We start from the raw sequence: 17,722 nt of genomic DNA on the forward strand, positions 1-17,722 counted from the left end.
CTTGAATAATTTTACTGCCATATGGGATGCTGCAGACCTTGAGCTGCTGGCTCTGCTCACAGCCCCTCTGCGCATTAACGAGTCTCACTTGATGAGCGGCAAGCAGCGACCTCCGCATCCCTGGGATGGAGCCCATGGTTTCTGCTGATGTGGCTCAAGGAGGGATGGTTTTCTAACCTCCAACCTGTTATGAGAAGCACTTGGGAGTGGTGATGGTACTGCTGACACAGCCCCTGTGCTCCCATGTGCACCTCTGGGGGAGTTCAGGGCTCTCCAGGCCGTGGGGCAGGGCAGGCAGAGCTGCCTGTGCTGCTGAAAGGAGCTTTTAGGGTACAGAGAGGATTTTAGCCTCCAAGGCTGTCAAGTTGGGTGTTTCCATCAGCATTGATTTGAGCTTCTAAAGCAAAATACTGTTCAAGAAAATGAACCATCTTAACCTTGTTATACAGGGAAACTTAAGAAATTTTTCCAAAAGCTCCTGTCCTTTACCATTTACCCTTAATGCAAAACATAACCTCTAGCAGTATCTGCTGCAGTTAATATTGTTGACAAGCTAGGCTGTCTTTCAGTCCAGGCTTCGTGTCTTAATTAAATGGAATTTGTTTCACCAAATAGTGCTTGTCAAAAGTGGGATATTTTTTGCCTTAGGACTATTACAAAGATGCTATTAGACATTTTGATAATTAGCAATCTGTGTCTTGGCATTACAATAGCTCCATGTAAAGACAGACTAATTTTTCTCAGGCCAAAATTATAATTATAAATTAAGTACACAGACATGTCCAGCTAATCTTAAATATAGACCTATAGAGCAGTAGTACAATGTGCCTGAGAATATTGGGAGCTATCCGTGGGGATTTTCACCAGTGTGGTCCTCATGTGAGGGAAGAAAGGGCAATGCCAAAGCCTTTGCATGTGAATGCACTCCACTCCTCCTTTAAAATATAGAAGTTATGGAAAAATGAAGACATGAAAAATAAAATTTAAAAAATTATGTAAAGAGTTTTCAGGCTTGAGAAAATGCCTTGCCTTGAGAGATTACAATCTACTTGACAAATCATAAAGAAGCCAATGCATCTAGTGGATTGAAATAATTTCACAGAGAGAAAATACTGAGTAATTTTGGCTGTGGGACAAAGCTGGCATCCTATGTGCCAATGGTAGGATGCCAGAGCCAGCCAGCTTCAAAGCTGAAGTTGCGTTTTACGCAGAGCTGACTTTGTGCTGAGCAAGCTTGGGAACGGGAAAAGTGCCGAGGAAGCGGGACTGGTTGGCACTGGCTGTCTGAGTCAGTGTGGACATCTTCCTGCAGGAGCTCAGCTGAGCTCGACACAGCACGCGATGCTGTCTGCGCTGGGCTCGGATGTGCTGATGGTCTGGAGAAAGAGATCAGGCTGAAGCTGAGCTGTCTGGCAGGAGATGGACCATTTGAGAACAGTCACTGGAAAGAAAGGGGTGGGGAGAGGGTTGCCCAGAGAAACTGTGGCTGCCCCATCCCTGAAAGTGTTCAAGGCCAGCTTGGATGGGGCTTGGAGAAACCTGGTCTAGTGTAAGGTGTCTCTGTGCATGGCAGGGAGCTGGACTGGGATGAGCTTTAAGGTCCCTTCCCACCCAAATCATCCTATGATAATAAGCCAGTAGTTGGCCTCTATTTGTGGTCCATCAATATTCTTGACACTATATTTTACAGTAATTATATTGGATTCACTGTGAAACTAAAAGTGAAACCCAATGCAACTCTCCAAATACAGATGAGTATAATACAGCAGCTCATATGGAACTGTCTACAAAACAGGGCTGATGTCCAGCTGAGGAAAATTCATTCTTACTGCTCAGAACAGGAGGTACAGGAGGTACTGGCCTGCAGAAGCAGCTGTGCTGAATAGGATGAGGATTAAAGTAGGAAATAGTAAAGTTGTTCAAAAACCCCTACCACCTCAAATTCCTAGCCAATGACTTATTACTCTTTTCTAGCTTGGTTGGACCTATTTAAAGCAAAGGGAGATGCCAGCCTGGTTCCCCTGCCTAACCCAGCTCAGCTCAGGCTTTGCCAGCCCTCAAAGCAAACCCTCTGCAGAAATTACAAACTTTCCTCCACAGAAACTCCAGTTTCTGAAAGCCCATTTACACTGAGTTTACTGTAGCCTTAAACTGAAGATTAAAAACTCTCCCTTTGCCATACTCCTTGCAGTAAAAAGTGAACTCCTCTCCAGGTAACTCTCCCCACCCTGCTCTGCTGTCAGGCCATGCCCAGCACTCCCCATGTGCAACGATGGGAGAAACTTGTGCTAACCTGGGAATTGGAGCTACACTTCTGGAAATGCCACTGCTCTGACCTTTGCAAACTGGGATGGGCTGCTCGTTTGATTTAGTGCTTGGCCTGTTTACGAGGCACAGCTGGCTCTCTGCTCTCGCTGTGCTCACTGCTTTCATCTGATGGCTTTGGACAAGTGTCAAAGACACCATAGACTGCCAAGGGTTAGTGCTGAAGTGCTTAATTAAACAAGCCTCTGGGCTGTGGCAATTTGCGTGGTAGAAGCACCACAGCAGGGCTTTATTTATTTATTTATTTTTATTTTTTTCTTCTAAAGTTAGTATTGTTAGCTGGAAAAAAATATTTCTTTTTCATGCTTTTTGTTTTTAGCTATGAGCATTTTGAAAATATGCCCCACAATCCCCATATTTCCTAAACTCAAGATGAGACACGCAAGAGCCTTTTGTGCCACTGAGTTTTCACCTTTTTTCATGAATTTCAGGAAATAAGGGACAAATAAAATCACAAGGGAAAAAGCCCAAAGGTAGAGAGCTCCTTTAGCAGCCAGTCACGTCTGTGAGGACTGTAAGTCACCTGAGCATCCTGTGCCAAGGCGCCGAGGGTCATTAACAGCGCTGTGAAGGCACCGCTACATCTTCCCTCTGGGCTGCATGGTGATGACCTTTGGCTGCCACAGAACTGAGTTATGGGCATTAATTCAGCTGGTGCAGAGAGTAGATTGGGCCAAGAACTTAACAAGTTGCACTGGTCCTGCCCAAACCATCCTGCTCTGCCTGTACAGGCTGTAAATCTCACCCCACTGTACTGGGCAGCCAGGGTGCTCAGAATTGAGGGTATTTTGGCCAATTAATTAAGCTGGCCTGCACAGGATACAAAAAAAAAAAAAAGAATAATGTCAGTTCTGTATTTGCAGCCCTCTTCATCAGATGGCCCCACACCAGGCTCAGCTCAGCACCCATCATTCATGCTCGACCCCCAGGTCAGCACCTTTGCATTTTTGGGGCATCCTGATTTCCAGCAGATGTGAGCAGATGTGAGATTCCTGCCTGCCTGTCACTGTTCTCTGTTTGCAGTCTTATTTAAAAGATCTTAATAGCCTTTTATTATTTTATTATTTTAGAAATCAGTGTTAAAAAAAAACAAACAAAAACCCAACCCTCCTGCTAGAGGCAGGTTAAAAAAGAGTGACATTTCAAGTGTGTTTTTCCTCCACTAGCATAGAGGAGCATTCTATTCCTGGTTTCGCTGTGCTTGGCTGGGAATTTGTCTGGTCTTCAACACCACACACCATCACATCATCTCGTGTATGAAAGAAACAAATTGGGTCTTCCTGGTCTCCAGATGGAGAGATTTCCCTGTGTTTTATTTTGGTCTACTTCAGAAAGTTAACAAGGGAAAGGAAATAAAATCTCTTGCTGCAGAGGGAGAAGTTGGCAGCAGCCAAGTGAGGGGGGACACCACACTGATGGGCAGGAGCTGTGCCCACATTGTGTCTGAAGTGCTTGTGCTGCAGGTGCATAAAGGGGGAAGGAGGGTTGAAATGTGCATTGTGGATGCTCCATCCCTGCAAGTGTTCAAGGACAGGTAGGACAGGGCTTGGAGCAACTAGGTCTAGTGGAGGGTGTCCCTGCCCATGGCAGGGGGCTGGAACGAGATGATCTTTAAAGTCTCCTCCAACCCAAACCATTCTCTGATGATTAAATCCAGAAAAAGCAGCTGCTGGTACCTGTTGTGGTAGCTCATGGCTGGCAGTGGGGATGCGCTTGTGGAGGTTGGAGGGGAGGCTTGCCAGGCTGGGGGAAATGAGCTCTAGTAAGCAAATAGCAGCACTGGAAGAACCAATTTTAAGACTGATCTCTGCTTGGTTTCCCATTTTGCCATAACCTAACCCTGCTGCAGGAGGTTTGGTTTGGCTTTTTTGTTTTTGGCTAGCCCGTAAGAAAATGTGCAAAGCAGTGCGTCAGCTGATCAGTGCAGGTTTCAGATGGGAAACAGAGTGGTGGGAATTGTAATCCAACACAAAGCCAGTGCTGCTGCTTGCCTTGCAGCATGCACTTCATTAAGATGAGCAGGATTTACTCCCAGGTTTTCTAAGGAAGCAATTACCTGAGGGTGAGGCGGTGTGTCATAAGGGCACATGGCAGATGGGGAAATCCCTGGGTCCTGGGGGTTCCATGAAGTGCAACAGCTCTCCCTGTAACCCAAGGCATGGTCCCAAAGCCTGCTGCAGGAGGGACAAAGGCTGTCTTAGGGAAAAAAAAATACAAAGGCATCATGGCATGCCCATATCTCTAATGAATAACCAGGTTATTGCACACATCTCCCCAGCCTCTGTTCCTGTGTTCCTGTTCATTTTGTTGACCTGCTGTAGGGTCAGACAGGGAATTAGCCATTATCTCCTTGCAGAATTGAGATCTTGACCTGTTTTGTCCGTTTTACACAGCACCCAGCACACTACCAGGCACTCCGGTAATTAAGACCTAATCATGGTATAAATCAAGTAAATAAGTACCTGTCAACAGGTCATCAGGACTGGTGTTCCTCTTGGGCAAAGCTGTGCTCATGGAGGTCAATGCAGAAAAATGGCCCAAGGCCTTCAAGGCAGAATGTTTTTCAATAGCTCCTTGTGAAGCCCCTTTTGCAGGGGACACAAACCCACCCTGCCAGTTCCCATCTCCCACCCGTCCTGCAGACAAGGCCACCAAAATATTTTGGGACTTTTCCTGATTTTTTTTAGTGGTATAAAAAAACAAAGTATTTAATGAAAAGAATACGTTAACTGTCACAGATTTCAAATTAAGGCACTTGTGAGTTTTGTTTCCAATTTAAAAGTGGATGGTTTTTGAACAGGCACTTCCATTCAGAAAGTGAAAATACTGAGGGAAAATACTAAGACAAAACAGCATTTCTATCATACAGCTGTTTAACCTCAGTGATGAATGACAAATTAATCTGATCTTGGCATTGGAGTCTCAGGGGCAACCAAGGATTATTTTTCCCATGACTCTAGCATCAGAATATCCTACTGACATATAAGCGTATAGGATAATGAAATGGTGATTAATCCAATTTAATAAATTTCAATTAATTACCATGATTAATTAATAATTTATTAAGTAGGAATTAAGTGTGAATTGGTGGAGAAACAAAAGGATAGGGAAAGAAACTGCCCACAAGGAAATGTAGTCTCCTTTTGACAGAGTTGAAAGGCAAATATGAATTGAAACATATTTTTGAGTATATATAAAATTTCTGTGTCATAAAAAAAAATAAAATCAGAGTAACAAATGTGCAGCACTTTAATGTCAGATTTGACTGTCATTGGAACGGTTCACAAGTAGTGTGGACAATCTAAATTGTACTTCATTTTCTAAGTATGATATATAACCATTAGGATAATTTAGAAAAACACATCACCAGAACTTGGGCTGGAGAGGGAACAAAGGGAACATCTTTGGAAGGTCCAAGTGGGATTTTTTCAAGTGAACGCTATTCCAATATTTTGCGACAAACAGGAAAAAGTGAGGTCTGTTACACATCTTTCACAGCCTATATATAAACCAGCCTCAAGAATATTTACCTGAACAGATATATACAGGGTTTTTGTTTTTTTTTTAATATTCTTAAAAAAGTAATATTTGCTTGATCTATGACACAATGAACGTCTCTACAGGGAAAACTTACCATAGGCATAATAAAATACTCAATAAGTCATAAAAGGTAACACGAGAGCAGTGTTTGGCCTTGGTAAAACACATTTAGGATGGCTGCAATGTATGGATTCAGCTTTGTTCAAGAAAGGAGCTGTGCATATTTAAAGGTACTTACAAAGCTGGTCTTCTCCTTTCTTTGACATGGGTATGTTTCCTAATGGGATGAGTACAAAATCATGGACACCATGCATTGCTAAAGGAAGGCTATGCCCATCTGTTTCACATGTCTGTGTTGCAATGATGGAAGAGTCTCTTCTAACCCCTATGGCTCATAAGTGAAAGAGATGTAGGATTCAGCATATGGGTGTTGAAGGACAATGTCAAGGACTCCATGTTTAATGAATTCATAGGATTCAGCTCCCCTCCTTTGTCTGTCGGAACAGATTTTTATATTCTCTATAGAACTGAAAATGGTTTAAAATACCTCAGGTCTACAGCCATGCTAAAATGCTGCTCTTCTGATTAAGTTGAAGTTCTGATTTAAAGCAAAGATTGCCAGTGTTATTCTGCATCCTTCCTGCTTAAAATCCCTCTGTGTGTGTTGTGAAATGGGCAACTTCACGCATCTGCGGAGGAAAATAGTTTTGACACCACTACCTATCACTGGATGTGTTCAAGGGCAGCTTTCTACAGACTCTGGGCAACAAGATCCTTGGCAAACGGAGCTGGGTCATTCCAGAAGCCAATGGGCGACTCCAATGCTACTGATATTTACCTGCAGAGAGATTTCACCCACCTCAAGACCCCATTTTCCAAGTGGTGGTTACAGCCACTTGGATGGCACTGCTGCTTGCCTGGCTCTGCTGCCACAGCTGCTCTTGCCCTTAATTCATGGTGATGGATATAGAAAGTCACAAAAATGCAACTGGAAAAGTTTTTTATATCTTCCAAATGTGCAAATAAATGGCTGTATGTTTTTATGGGAACTTGACTGAAATTTCTCAATGCCAGCTGTTGCATTCTTGGATAATTCAGCTGCTTTTACATAAATGTCTTTGCTCATAACTAAAAGATAATTGACTATAAAAAAGTGTACTATAAACACAAAGAAAAAAAAACACAAAGAAAAATTGTTTCCTGGTATTTCTGACAAGAAATAGGCAAATTAAGGCTATGACTAGAAAATGAGTGAGTTTTCTATTAAAATAACCTCTGTTATTTTAACTTTTACATTATGAAGAACCAAGTGACTTCTGTGCTCCTAAATATTTAATGAGAGAAACCAATGATTTCTAGAAGTGTTGCTGTCTACTGTGGGAATAGCCGTAACTAATTCTCTGCCTCCAAAGAGTAGATTTTGCATATTGTGCCCAAACTGATCAAACTTGTGAGCTGTTGAAAGACTAATGCCACCTTCTCAACAAAATTGTTTACATAAACTCTGACCCCCCGTCAGTATTTCCTGGCTTTTACCCAGGCCTGGATGGGTAATGGCCTGGATATTTCATGGCAAATTTCTCAAATACAATCACACAAATATGCACTGGAAGAGGGGGCACTCATCCCATTGCCTTCAGTAGGACCAAGAGCAAAATGAAGTGCAGAAGCAAGCGAGCTGACAGTTACTATTTCTGTGATGCCTCCTTCTGAAACCACATCTGCGAATCCTCCCAAAGCCATCCTGCAGAGAAAACTGATCAGTTTTCATTAAATCATTCTCCTAGGTTTCTCTGGGTTGAAAACTGCTCTGATGTCTAGTTTCCCTCATCATCCAATGGTGAATATTCACTGCTGTCCTCGCTGCTGCAGTCTCCCTGTGCTGGGGTGGGGTAGTCAGTGCAGCCAACAGGCAAGGGATACAGGGAAGAAAACTGATGGCTTGGACATAACATAAAAGCTCCTCAGGATGGAAAGTCAAAATCTGTTTTGTTCTACAGAATCACTAGGTTTCGTGGCTTATATGATATCTCAGTGGAGATATTATTCGCTTCCCAGCATTTTTCTCATAACCACAAATCATACCCACAAATAAAAAATATCCCTTCAAAACCACTTCCTATTAGCAGAGCATACCTTATATTATAAAACTTGCAAGTAGACCAGTGTTGTACCATGAAGCCTATACAGGGTTTTTTGTCTTTTTCTTTTTGTTTTCCCAGTGTAAAAATATACAATGCTACTGCTCATTTGTTGCAGTGTAAAGGTCCAACTGGTCCTTGCCTGCTGAAGGCTCCACTGCCACTGCCCTTTCACACCTCCCCAACCCAGACCACTGTGTTACCCCTCCTTATACCTGAAACCTCACAGCGTAACGTATTTTGCCTCCCGTTTATAACAAACAGTGAATCTTTAGCTGGTGTAATGAGATACTGTCCAAATAATCCACTGTCTTTTATAATTCTGTTGTAGCTGCTCCAGGGCCAGTCTTTGGATGTGATAGGGTCCTTTAAATTCTTCAGTACATTCATTCTCCCCGTCGACAGCTCTACAAAAAGCACATCTGTTTGCAAATGTGAAGTCGCATATATATAGTACTGATTGCCTTCAGTGAAAGAGGGTTGAAATGTCAGATCAGATACATGTATGTTTGTTTGTAAGTCATAAATCAACTTGATTTCCCCTCGGAGAGTCAGAGCCTGGACTCTGATCCTGCCGCTGCCTCGGTCCGCGCTGACCAGGTAGCGCCCATCGGGGGATACGTGTGGCACACCCGACACATCGCCGTTGGGGCCGATGACGGTGTCGGTGACGCTGTCGATGATGAGCTGTGAGGCTGTGGCTGCTGTTGGGTTCCTCCTGCACTGCACAAAGTAGTAGCCGCCCAGGTGAGTGTATGCCATGGCCTGTGGCACGCAGCCGTGCGCTCGCAGGTTCATGGTCTTGATGTGCGTCACAGTTTCCAGGTCAATCTTGTGCACCGCAGGTTTGGACTGGTTAAAAACGAAGCCAAACCTGAAAGAGAAAACAACACACTGAAGTCACCTCTGGGGACGTGGTGACGTGCTTGAGAAAAGAGAGAAGTCAGCAGAATTGGGAAACTTTTGTTCTGTTGGTTTTGGAAGTGTGTGCAATAATTCTGTCTCTTTTCATAAGAAATGTCTTATTTTAGTGCTTCTAAAACATGCTAGAAGGAGGGATATATTTCAGTTCAAATTAGCAACCTAATCCTGGAAATTAGAGTATGTGCTCAGCTGTTTGAATCTTCAAGAGCTGAAATCTTTTATTGGGAGGACCAGTTTACTGTAGAAATGATATCAAGGTTTGGGTGCTCAGTAGGCTACCACTGACCAGGTTTGTATCTAATCTGTCTGAGATTACAGCAATGTAATTCAATATATACTCAAGCCTTCAATCTCAAAATAGAACAGCATTCAAAATAAAGCATACTGCTGCCAGACTGGGGCCAGAGAGTAACTATATATCATAAATATAGCTGTGTACAATGTAATGTATAACCACTGAATGAAGACCATGTCTAACCTCATCTCTTAACTGACTGCACCAGAGGGGAGCTGAGATGTGTGTTTGGTATCTGTGGGAACCACAAAAAGAGCTGGCATGGCTGAGATGCAGAGCAGACTCTGTTGAACACCTATTCTGCCAGCCCAGGGAAGGTGTATAACATTCCTTGAGGAACATAAGCAGGGTGCCCTGAAGATAAGGGGTCTTTATTTTCTGTCTCAAGACAGGGCAAAAAACACTGAGCAGAGAATAAATGTTCTGTAAAAGATATATGCTGCAGCACATCTGACCTTTGCTGAAGACAAGAAAAGGTCAAGAATAGCCAAGAAAGATTTCTGCTTAATTTGAGAGGGAGCCCTTAGAAACAGCCTGTTTGTGTTCCCCTGGATTCACAGGTCACTGACACTGACTTACAAAAACTAATTTTACATCGAGTATCTTTTCATCCGTTCAATGCAGACAAAAGGAAATGAAGTGAGTGCTTAGTGTTGTATCTCTTCCACAAAGGATGTAAAATTGCCTTGTGAAATGTGGAGGACAACGTGCTTGTGTGCAGATAATACATATTTTGCTTGAAACACTAGGTTTATTTCTTTATTCTTAATCCATCTGTCAATGAGACACTCAGCAATGATTTCACTTCTAAAGAATGAGCCAGTGTACTGTGTGATCCCATGAAAATCACTGGGCTAAGCCTTTCATTTCCCCATTATACTCACATCCATTAGAGACTTCACAAAATATCTGCAGTGGAGAGCTGTAGCGCACCGTGTGCGTGGAAATTGGATATGACACTTGTATTTCTCCTGGATGAATGCATTTTAAGTACACTTTAAAAAGTGCTTTCCCTTACAGCATTTTTTTCCCCAAGACTTCCTTAATACTTGGCCAAATGCCTGAAGAAGAAATGGTTCTTATCATAAACTTTCATTTAAAGAAGTGGGTCAGGATGTATTTTATGTGTCCACAGTTGCAGAGGAGGCTCAGCCCTTGCATGAAATCTGTGATCTGAAATCTCAAAGCAAACCTTACACTTAGAGAGTTTTTAATAGACAACAATCTAGCCTGGGAACTAAGAAAAATGGACACATTTCTAGATATCCATCTGAAATGAGAGGCAGCTGAAATACATATGCAGAAACATTTGCATACAAATATTATTTGGCTCGTGGAAGAAATTGCTTAAATGTTCACCTTCCTGGGAAATGCTGGTACTGCCATTTATTGTTTCTGAGTGGAGAATTTAGAACATGATCTCAATGAGTCTCATTAGGCTACAAGCAATTATTTTTCTGCGCTGAGGGTGAGAGAGAATGGACAAAGATCTGGCCCTGAACAAATGCAATAGGAAAGTAGGCATAGCATTTTCAGCTTTGCATATGGAAAACTATAGACAATAATGTATATTTATTACTTCAGTCAACTAATCACACTGAAGCACAAGGACAATTAAGCAAAAAAAAAAAGTGTAACTGTTCCACCCTCTAGTCTTTGAACCCAATTCTCTCCTTCTCAGCTCTGGCTTTAACATTCAGCAGAGTCATCTACCTCCTGGCACTACTATTAGTCATAATGAAATTGTGAAAGAAAACTGGAAATATGAAGTAGAGAGAAATTACAAATTACAGCCATGAGACATGCATCATTATTTTGTGTTTCAGGAAGCAAAAAGTTATTTATTTTGGAACAGATTCAACATATAATAATTTAAGTGTAACCCCCTCTCTCTCTGTGTTTCCTGCAAGAAACCTAAGATTACTGTAAGGAGTTCCATTATGTTTTTTAAGTCTTAACTTAGTTGTTTAATATAGGGGACAGAAAATGGTTAAAGAGTTATGTTATAACATGGAAAGAATAGTATAAATTGCTGTGCAGTTATCATCAATTTTGATAATGTTAATGGGAGGCTTCCTGTGCCTGCTGGGAAGCAGCCAGTATTACTCCAAGTTATTAGTATGTTAGTTACACAACCTCATTAACCACTACATCACATTAACATTCAAAACTGATGGTTCATGGAGGTTTGTTTTTTTCCTTTTAATGTGCAATGCATACAACTTTTCTGCTCCAACCATGCAGTCCACGCAGAGATCCAGTACTTGAACAAGCTGGAAACATGTGGAAGAACCACATCTTATGCTTCAGGCAGAATATACTTTTTCCATTTCAAGCAGTATATCCTTGACAGAGGTTTCTGCCCAGATCCATAAAGGGGTTTTGTGGCAAGGAAGGTGATTTTTGGGCCATCAAATTCTTGGCACAAGCTAGCCAGGGCAGTGTGCCATAAGCTGCAAGGAGGGATGGCTGACCAAGGTGAGGTCTGAATGCCTGTGCATGGTCTAAGGGAAGTCCAGGATTGTTTCTTGCTGTTTTATTGATTAGCTGAATAACTACTGGCAATTTCCTCAACCATTTCTCCATTTCACATATGAAAATGGGGATAAATGTAGTAAAGCTTCATCACAAATTCATTAATTTGTTCATTCATTCATTCATTCATTCATATCTGTAAAGTGCTTTAAGGTTAGGAGAAAGAAGCAGCATGGCCACCATTATTATTTATTATAATGATTTCTCACCTAACGTGATTAATAATAAGATTTGTAGGTGGTATAAAAAAATCATCCACTCCTTCAAAGGGTGTGCGGATAACACGCGGATCCTCCCCTGCGCTCGCCTCTGGAATTACCTACAATAAATACACACAAGGTTGAGCACAGGATAAGCACTGAGTAAGGCAGAAAGGTAAATACAGATTAGAGACATGCACGGCACCGAGTGGTTCTTCCCAGGGTGCTGTAGACTCAAACTGATTAACGACTTCAAAACGCTGTTTGGTGTAGCTGCCTTGAAAAGGTGTGCTAGCAAATAGTATTTGAGGCTTGACATTCGTAAGGTAAGTACACAACTTGACTTTCTTAAGTTGTTTACATCTCGAGAAAGAGCAGTCAAGCAGGAGCTGAAGCAGGATGACAACACTAGGACCGTAATAATTTATCCCTCACTGCCAAAAGTAAACATCTACTTCATGGTCATATTTATTAATCTCACTTAAATGCACAGTGATAATAAACTACTCTGAAGGATCAAACACTAACTCACAGCAGTTAATTATCACTTTGAAGGAGAAAAATGGTTCATCCATCAATATAAAGTCCAGGGAGGCGCGGAGAAGGGTCCTTTGGCTGTCCCCTGGTCCTGTCCTCCAGCACAACACACATCTCCATGGCCAGGAGACCTCAGTTCCTCTACTGCTCCAGAAAGGAGAAGTAAAAGTTTTATTAAAAAAAAAAAATTAAACACTCAAATTGTTTGCTGGGTTCATGATAACTTTAGTCCATTCATTAGGACCTTCTGCTGCTCTAATCTGCAGCAGTCGTTGCTTTGAATTTATAGCTACATAATTCATTAAAGAGATGCTAAATCCCAAAAAGGTTTAGTTCAGACAGCTGTTCTGGTCATGCCATTTAGATTTCTTCCAATTAGATTGCTCAAGAAGGATGCCCACCCTTGCACAGTGCTTTCAAGAGGCCAGACATTTGCTTCCAACAAGCAAGTAATGGCCAAACAACAGCATCCCATTAACTGTTTGCACAGGCAGTTTGATAAATCCCTGACTTCCAGAGAATGAGTGAAAATTTGAATCAACCTCTGCAGCAGCATCTTTGTTAAAAAAAGTTATTTTATTGCATGCCTGCAACTAAACACTGCAGGTTTTAAGGAGGAACTGCCCAATTAGTCACTGCCCACCTTTTGGGAAAGAAGGTCAGAAAAACCAAAGGATCTGCTGGTGCTGATGTTAATCTCATCTCTATGTGTGCAACTGCCCTTCATAGAGATAACAGAAAGGACTATCTGAGACCTGGAGCCTTCTAACAAGTTTCCAACTGTGCAGATGGTGTGTTCTTCTTAATAATGACATGCTTGTGCCATCTCTCCTTTAATTACAGAAACCTCTCACAGCTGGATGGAAGAAATTAAGCCAGAAAGGGTAAAGAGAGCCCATTTTGTCTCCTTATACCCTGCATATGGAATTCTCATCCCCATATGAGACAACCTGGTGGCACTGCCCTGGAAACCTCCATTTATTTGTCCCCATTCTGGTTTTGGCATCTTTTCCCAAAACTGCCCATGCCGAGTAGCTGGTCCAGTCTTTACTATTGACAGTCAGTACTGGATGGAGCACATAGATGGTGGGATTGGCTCATCCCATCTTCATGGGGCAGCATCTCCAGAGAAGCCTTGGGTAGCTCCACAATTAGACTTTGATTTGTGGCTTTTTTAGGTCAGAAAGAAGAGCCCCCCTTCTTCTCTGCCTGCTGGGGAATGTTTTACCCTAGACTTAGCAGCAAACACTGCTGGCAGAAGGAGCATTCACATGACACCTGTTTCCAGAGAGGTTGGGCAGCAAGTGCCAGAAAACAACTCCCAGAGAAGGGGATGAGTGGATGGATGAAATCAAGTCCATCAAGTGGTGTCAATTCTGTCACACAACATACAGCAGCAGCAAAATGCCCCACTAGGTGACTACTCTCCATGTTCTCTGTACTGACAACAGAAGAGTGAATCTGCCAAGGTGGCAAAGAAGTGGAAGCTAATTCAGTTGTCCAAACTCACGTGCAGTGCTGTGTTCCAATATCAGTGTGGGTCTGATGGTGCTGAGCAGGGAGGAGCTCCAGGAATGTCACTGGCACCCCTCTGTGGAACCACTGACACCCAGTAACACAACTTGTCCCCAAGGTTTTACTTCTGTTCCTTTTATTTTTTTTTCCCATGCCCTAGAGAGCTCCTTTTTGCATTTTACTGTGAGAGAATCACAGAATCACAAAATTGTAAAGGGTGGAAAAGCCTTCTAAGACCACTGAGTTCAACTATCCCCCCAGCACTGCCAAGCCCACCACTGAACTATGTCCCTAAGTGCCACATCTACACATCTTTTCAATCCTTCCAGGGACAGTGATTATACCACTGCCCTGGGCATCCTGTTCCAGGGCTTGACAACCTTATCAGCGAGGAAATTTTTCCTAATATATAACCCAAACCTCCCTGGCACAACTTTAGGCCATTTCCTCTTATCACTTGTTACCTGGGAGCAGAGCCTGACCTCCACCTGGCTCCATCCTCCCTTCAGGGAATTGTAGAGACTGAAAAGGTCCTTCCCAGCTCCCTCAGCTGCTCCTCATCAGACTTGTGCTCCAGATCCTTCCCCAGCTCCACTGCCCTTCTCTGGACATGTTCCAGACCTCAGTGTCTGTTTTGTAGAGAGGGTCCACAAGTGAACCCAGGATTTGAGGTGCCCCACCAGTGCTGTAGAGCTCAGCAGGCTTGTCAAGCTCACAGCCAGCTGCCAGCCCTTGCTGTATAACTTTATGGCACTTGGCTCTGTCACCAGCCTTAAAACAAAACAGACCTTGGCACAAAGCAGCCCTGCTGTCAGCCTGGGGCACAGTCATTGCTCAAAAACAAATTAAACAGCAGGAAAAATATGTGAGGATGGACGGAGGAGGGATGAATAAAATACACTGGATATGCAAATGAAACAGCAGCTTTATATCCAGACCATTAAATTCTGTTAATTACCTGAAACCCACCAGCCACCAGTATGCTACCAGTGATGCTGAGCCCAGGAAGAGCAAAGGTTCTGAAGTGTAAAGACTTACCTGCAGCGTGGGTGATGATTTCCTCATGTTCCCCCAGCTGAGCACCCACACTTGGTCGTGGGACTTGTCATAGTGTAATTTGGTTGGTAAAGGGTCCACATTCAAGGACTTAAAAAAACCCAGAGAGAGTTATTTACACAGTGACCCAAATGCACATGACAAATATCATATCAGTCCACTGCAGCCATTCCCATGCACTGCTGTTATGCTCCCTGTGCAGCTTTGCCTTCAAATCAAGTAGGGGATCAGCAGCAGTAGAAAAATTTGGCTGTTTGGTGCCATTTTCTGGGCAGACATCACTCCATCTTATGCTGTTACATATAGCCAGTAGATCAAGGGCCAATTTCTGTCTGAATTGTACCCACACCAGCTCATTCTTCCCAGCCTGCCTATAACCCAGGTCAGGCAGCTAAGCAGGAATTCATTCCACTGTTGTTTTCCCAGACTCACTGTAAGCTCAGCTGCAGATGCAGCCCTGAGACTGTGATCTCCAATCCATAGAGGAGTTTTTTCCTGCCAGCAAGGTTACAGAACAGTGAACCCTGTGTGATCCCACCAGCAAAAGCAACTCAGGCCCAGCTCTTCAGTGATCAGCAGATCTTTGCCCAGCAGATCCACTGGGCAAAGATCTGATTTTTTCATCCTATATCAAGCCTTTTGCCATCAGTGAATAAGATGTTCACTTGTACAAACCTGTATGGCTTTCTGAGTCTGGATATCAATTATCATTACTCTGTTCTGCTTTGGCTGTGACACATAAATATACTTGTCTCTGACATTGACTGCTGAAGCCCAGAGGCAGGACTGAGTGCCTTCACCTTCCACTCTTGGACAGATCTCCTCCTGAGGGGTTAAAAAAAGAAAAGGCTTAATTTCTACAAGTTCACGGCCTGGAGCAGCAAGAAGCTTAGCCTTTAAAACTGCTAGAAAAAAATCCCTGGGGATTCCATTAGGATGATATTTCTCACCTTTCTTTCCTGGAAAACATGAAATAATTAATTTATCAGGTACCACACTTCAGCCTGGCTCTATGCAGTGACATTAAACAGCTGGACCTCCTGCAAACTTATATTGAATTTAAATAACCACAGAGCCTATGGATCAATCTTTTGAAACACGCTGTGGTTCATCAAGACTTGCAGTGCTGTCAGCATTCATTAGCTACAGAAATATCACTCTGTGCTTTGAAAAAACAGTGATTTACATTAATTGAATCACTGCTTTGTATTTTTCATAAAGTCTTCATTTTCTGTGCAGGAGAGCATGTTCTAAAACACTTGTGCTCAGGGAAACAAGCAAAACAAGCAGAATCCTACAGCTACAGAAACTTTCCCTGTTCAACAGGAACCAAATCCTGCTGCTTTGGGCCAAATTCTGTTCACAGCTGCCTGATGCCATATTTTGTCTCTGATCCTCCACTCACTGAGTCCTGTGCAGCACTGGTGCAGCTACCCTGAGTTTGAAAAGTCACTTGTGATCTCACCAACAACTCTGCATGTTGGCTACTCCTCACTGCTCTTCCTTCTGTCGAGATGCTTTATTTGAAAGAGCATTTGTGGGACCAGGCTGTGGGGAAGCAATGGGATAAAACTAGAATGAACACACACATATTTTGGTGAACACAACTGTTAGTTTTAGATCTTGTGTTGAGTCATTCTAAATAATTGCCCAACCTACCTAAGGGAAAAGTGACTGAAGCTGCATCAGAGCTTGTTCAGGGAAAAAGGAGGTACAACAAAAAACAATGTCAATGCTGTGTCTGTATCAGAGGAACAGGATAGAATAGAATAGAATAGAATAGAATAGAATATCCTGTCTGGGAATGGACCCACACCATGTGCAACAATTATGGAAAAAAGCTGTCACCTCTAAGCAGCACAGCTCTGCTGGCTGGGTGTCTTGGTGGAGACCACAAGTAAGGGCTGAAGATATAAGACTCAATAGTTTGGCTGCATTTTCCTTTCTGTCCCTCTGGCCAGGATGGGAACCTATGCTACAAGAAGCTAGAAGATGCTTCAGAAGCTCAGGCTTGGGCTTCCATCAGCATTCGTGCAGCCAGGCCCCTGACAGCCTCCACACTGCCCTCCTCATCCTCGGCTCTCACAGCACAGCATCCACCCAAGCCAAGGGGAGCAAGGAAAGGTCACCAGTGTTTCTGCTACAGTGCTCAGGTGAAGCTGTTCCACCTGCTCCTGTGCCCTCTAATAGCAAATGAAGTAACCTTTGTGGTAGAACCACTGCTAAAGTTAACTGGTGTCATTGTCTACATAGCAAACATTCAAGATAGTAAAAGGGAAAAGGAAGGAAAAAATGTCAATCCTCCCTAGATCAAGGGAAGGGCCCTATGAGATCTGTAGAAATCCCTCAGAGGTGTCTCTGAAGAGGGGCCAAGTGATATTAAAAATCCTTATTATGCCCACCACTGTGCTGACATTATTTCCTTAAATGCTCTCTCTCTTTCGTTCTTTTTAATCTGTTTCTCCAGGACCACCTCTTCAATATTTACCACCTCCACAAAAGAAACACAGGATTTCTGTCTTTGTAAATAACAGCTCAGATGTGGCTTAATAATATTAAGTCCATGCTAAGGACTAGCCTTGGGGTAAGCATCAGTCTGGATTTCTTCTAAAATCCAGAGCCACATTCCCAGCTTCCCCTTTAAAAAATTAGAA

The 17,722-nt window shown here is 42.9% G+C and overlaps 1 protein-coding gene across 4 annotated transcripts in view; it reads right to left on the reverse strand.

The window, feature by feature from the left end:
* Positions 1 to 5,550: 5,550 nt before the first annotated feature.
* The window catches only part of FSTL4 (follistatin like 4), a 210,072-nt gene continuing 197,900 nt past the window's right edge, over positions 5,551 to 17,722 (reverse strand). For all 4 annotated transcript variants that reach the window (XM_085073532.1, XM_085073530.1, XM_085073531.1 and 1 more), the window contains 4 exons: positions 15,744 to 15,893; positions 15,051 to 15,158; positions 11,970 to 12,079; positions 5,551 to 8,880 (listed from right to left, as the gene is read on the reverse strand). In XM_085073532.1, coding sequence (XP_084929658.1) covers positions 8,178 to 8,880; positions 11,970 to 12,079; positions 15,051 to 15,158; positions 15,744 to 15,893 — 1,071 coding nt within the window. In that variant the 3' untranslated portion in view covers positions 5,551 to 8,177. The remainder of the gene's footprint in view (positions 8,881 to 11,969; positions 12,080 to 15,050; positions 15,159 to 15,743; positions 15,894 to 17,722) is intronic.

This window comes from Lichenostomus cassidix, chromosome 13, assembly GCF_008360975.1.
Source record: "Lichenostomus cassidix isolate B80296 chromosome 13, HeHo_3.0, whole genome shotgun sequence".
Lineage (NCBI taxonomy): Eukaryota > Metazoa > Chordata > Aves > Passeriformes > Meliphagidae > Lichenostomus > Lichenostomus cassidix.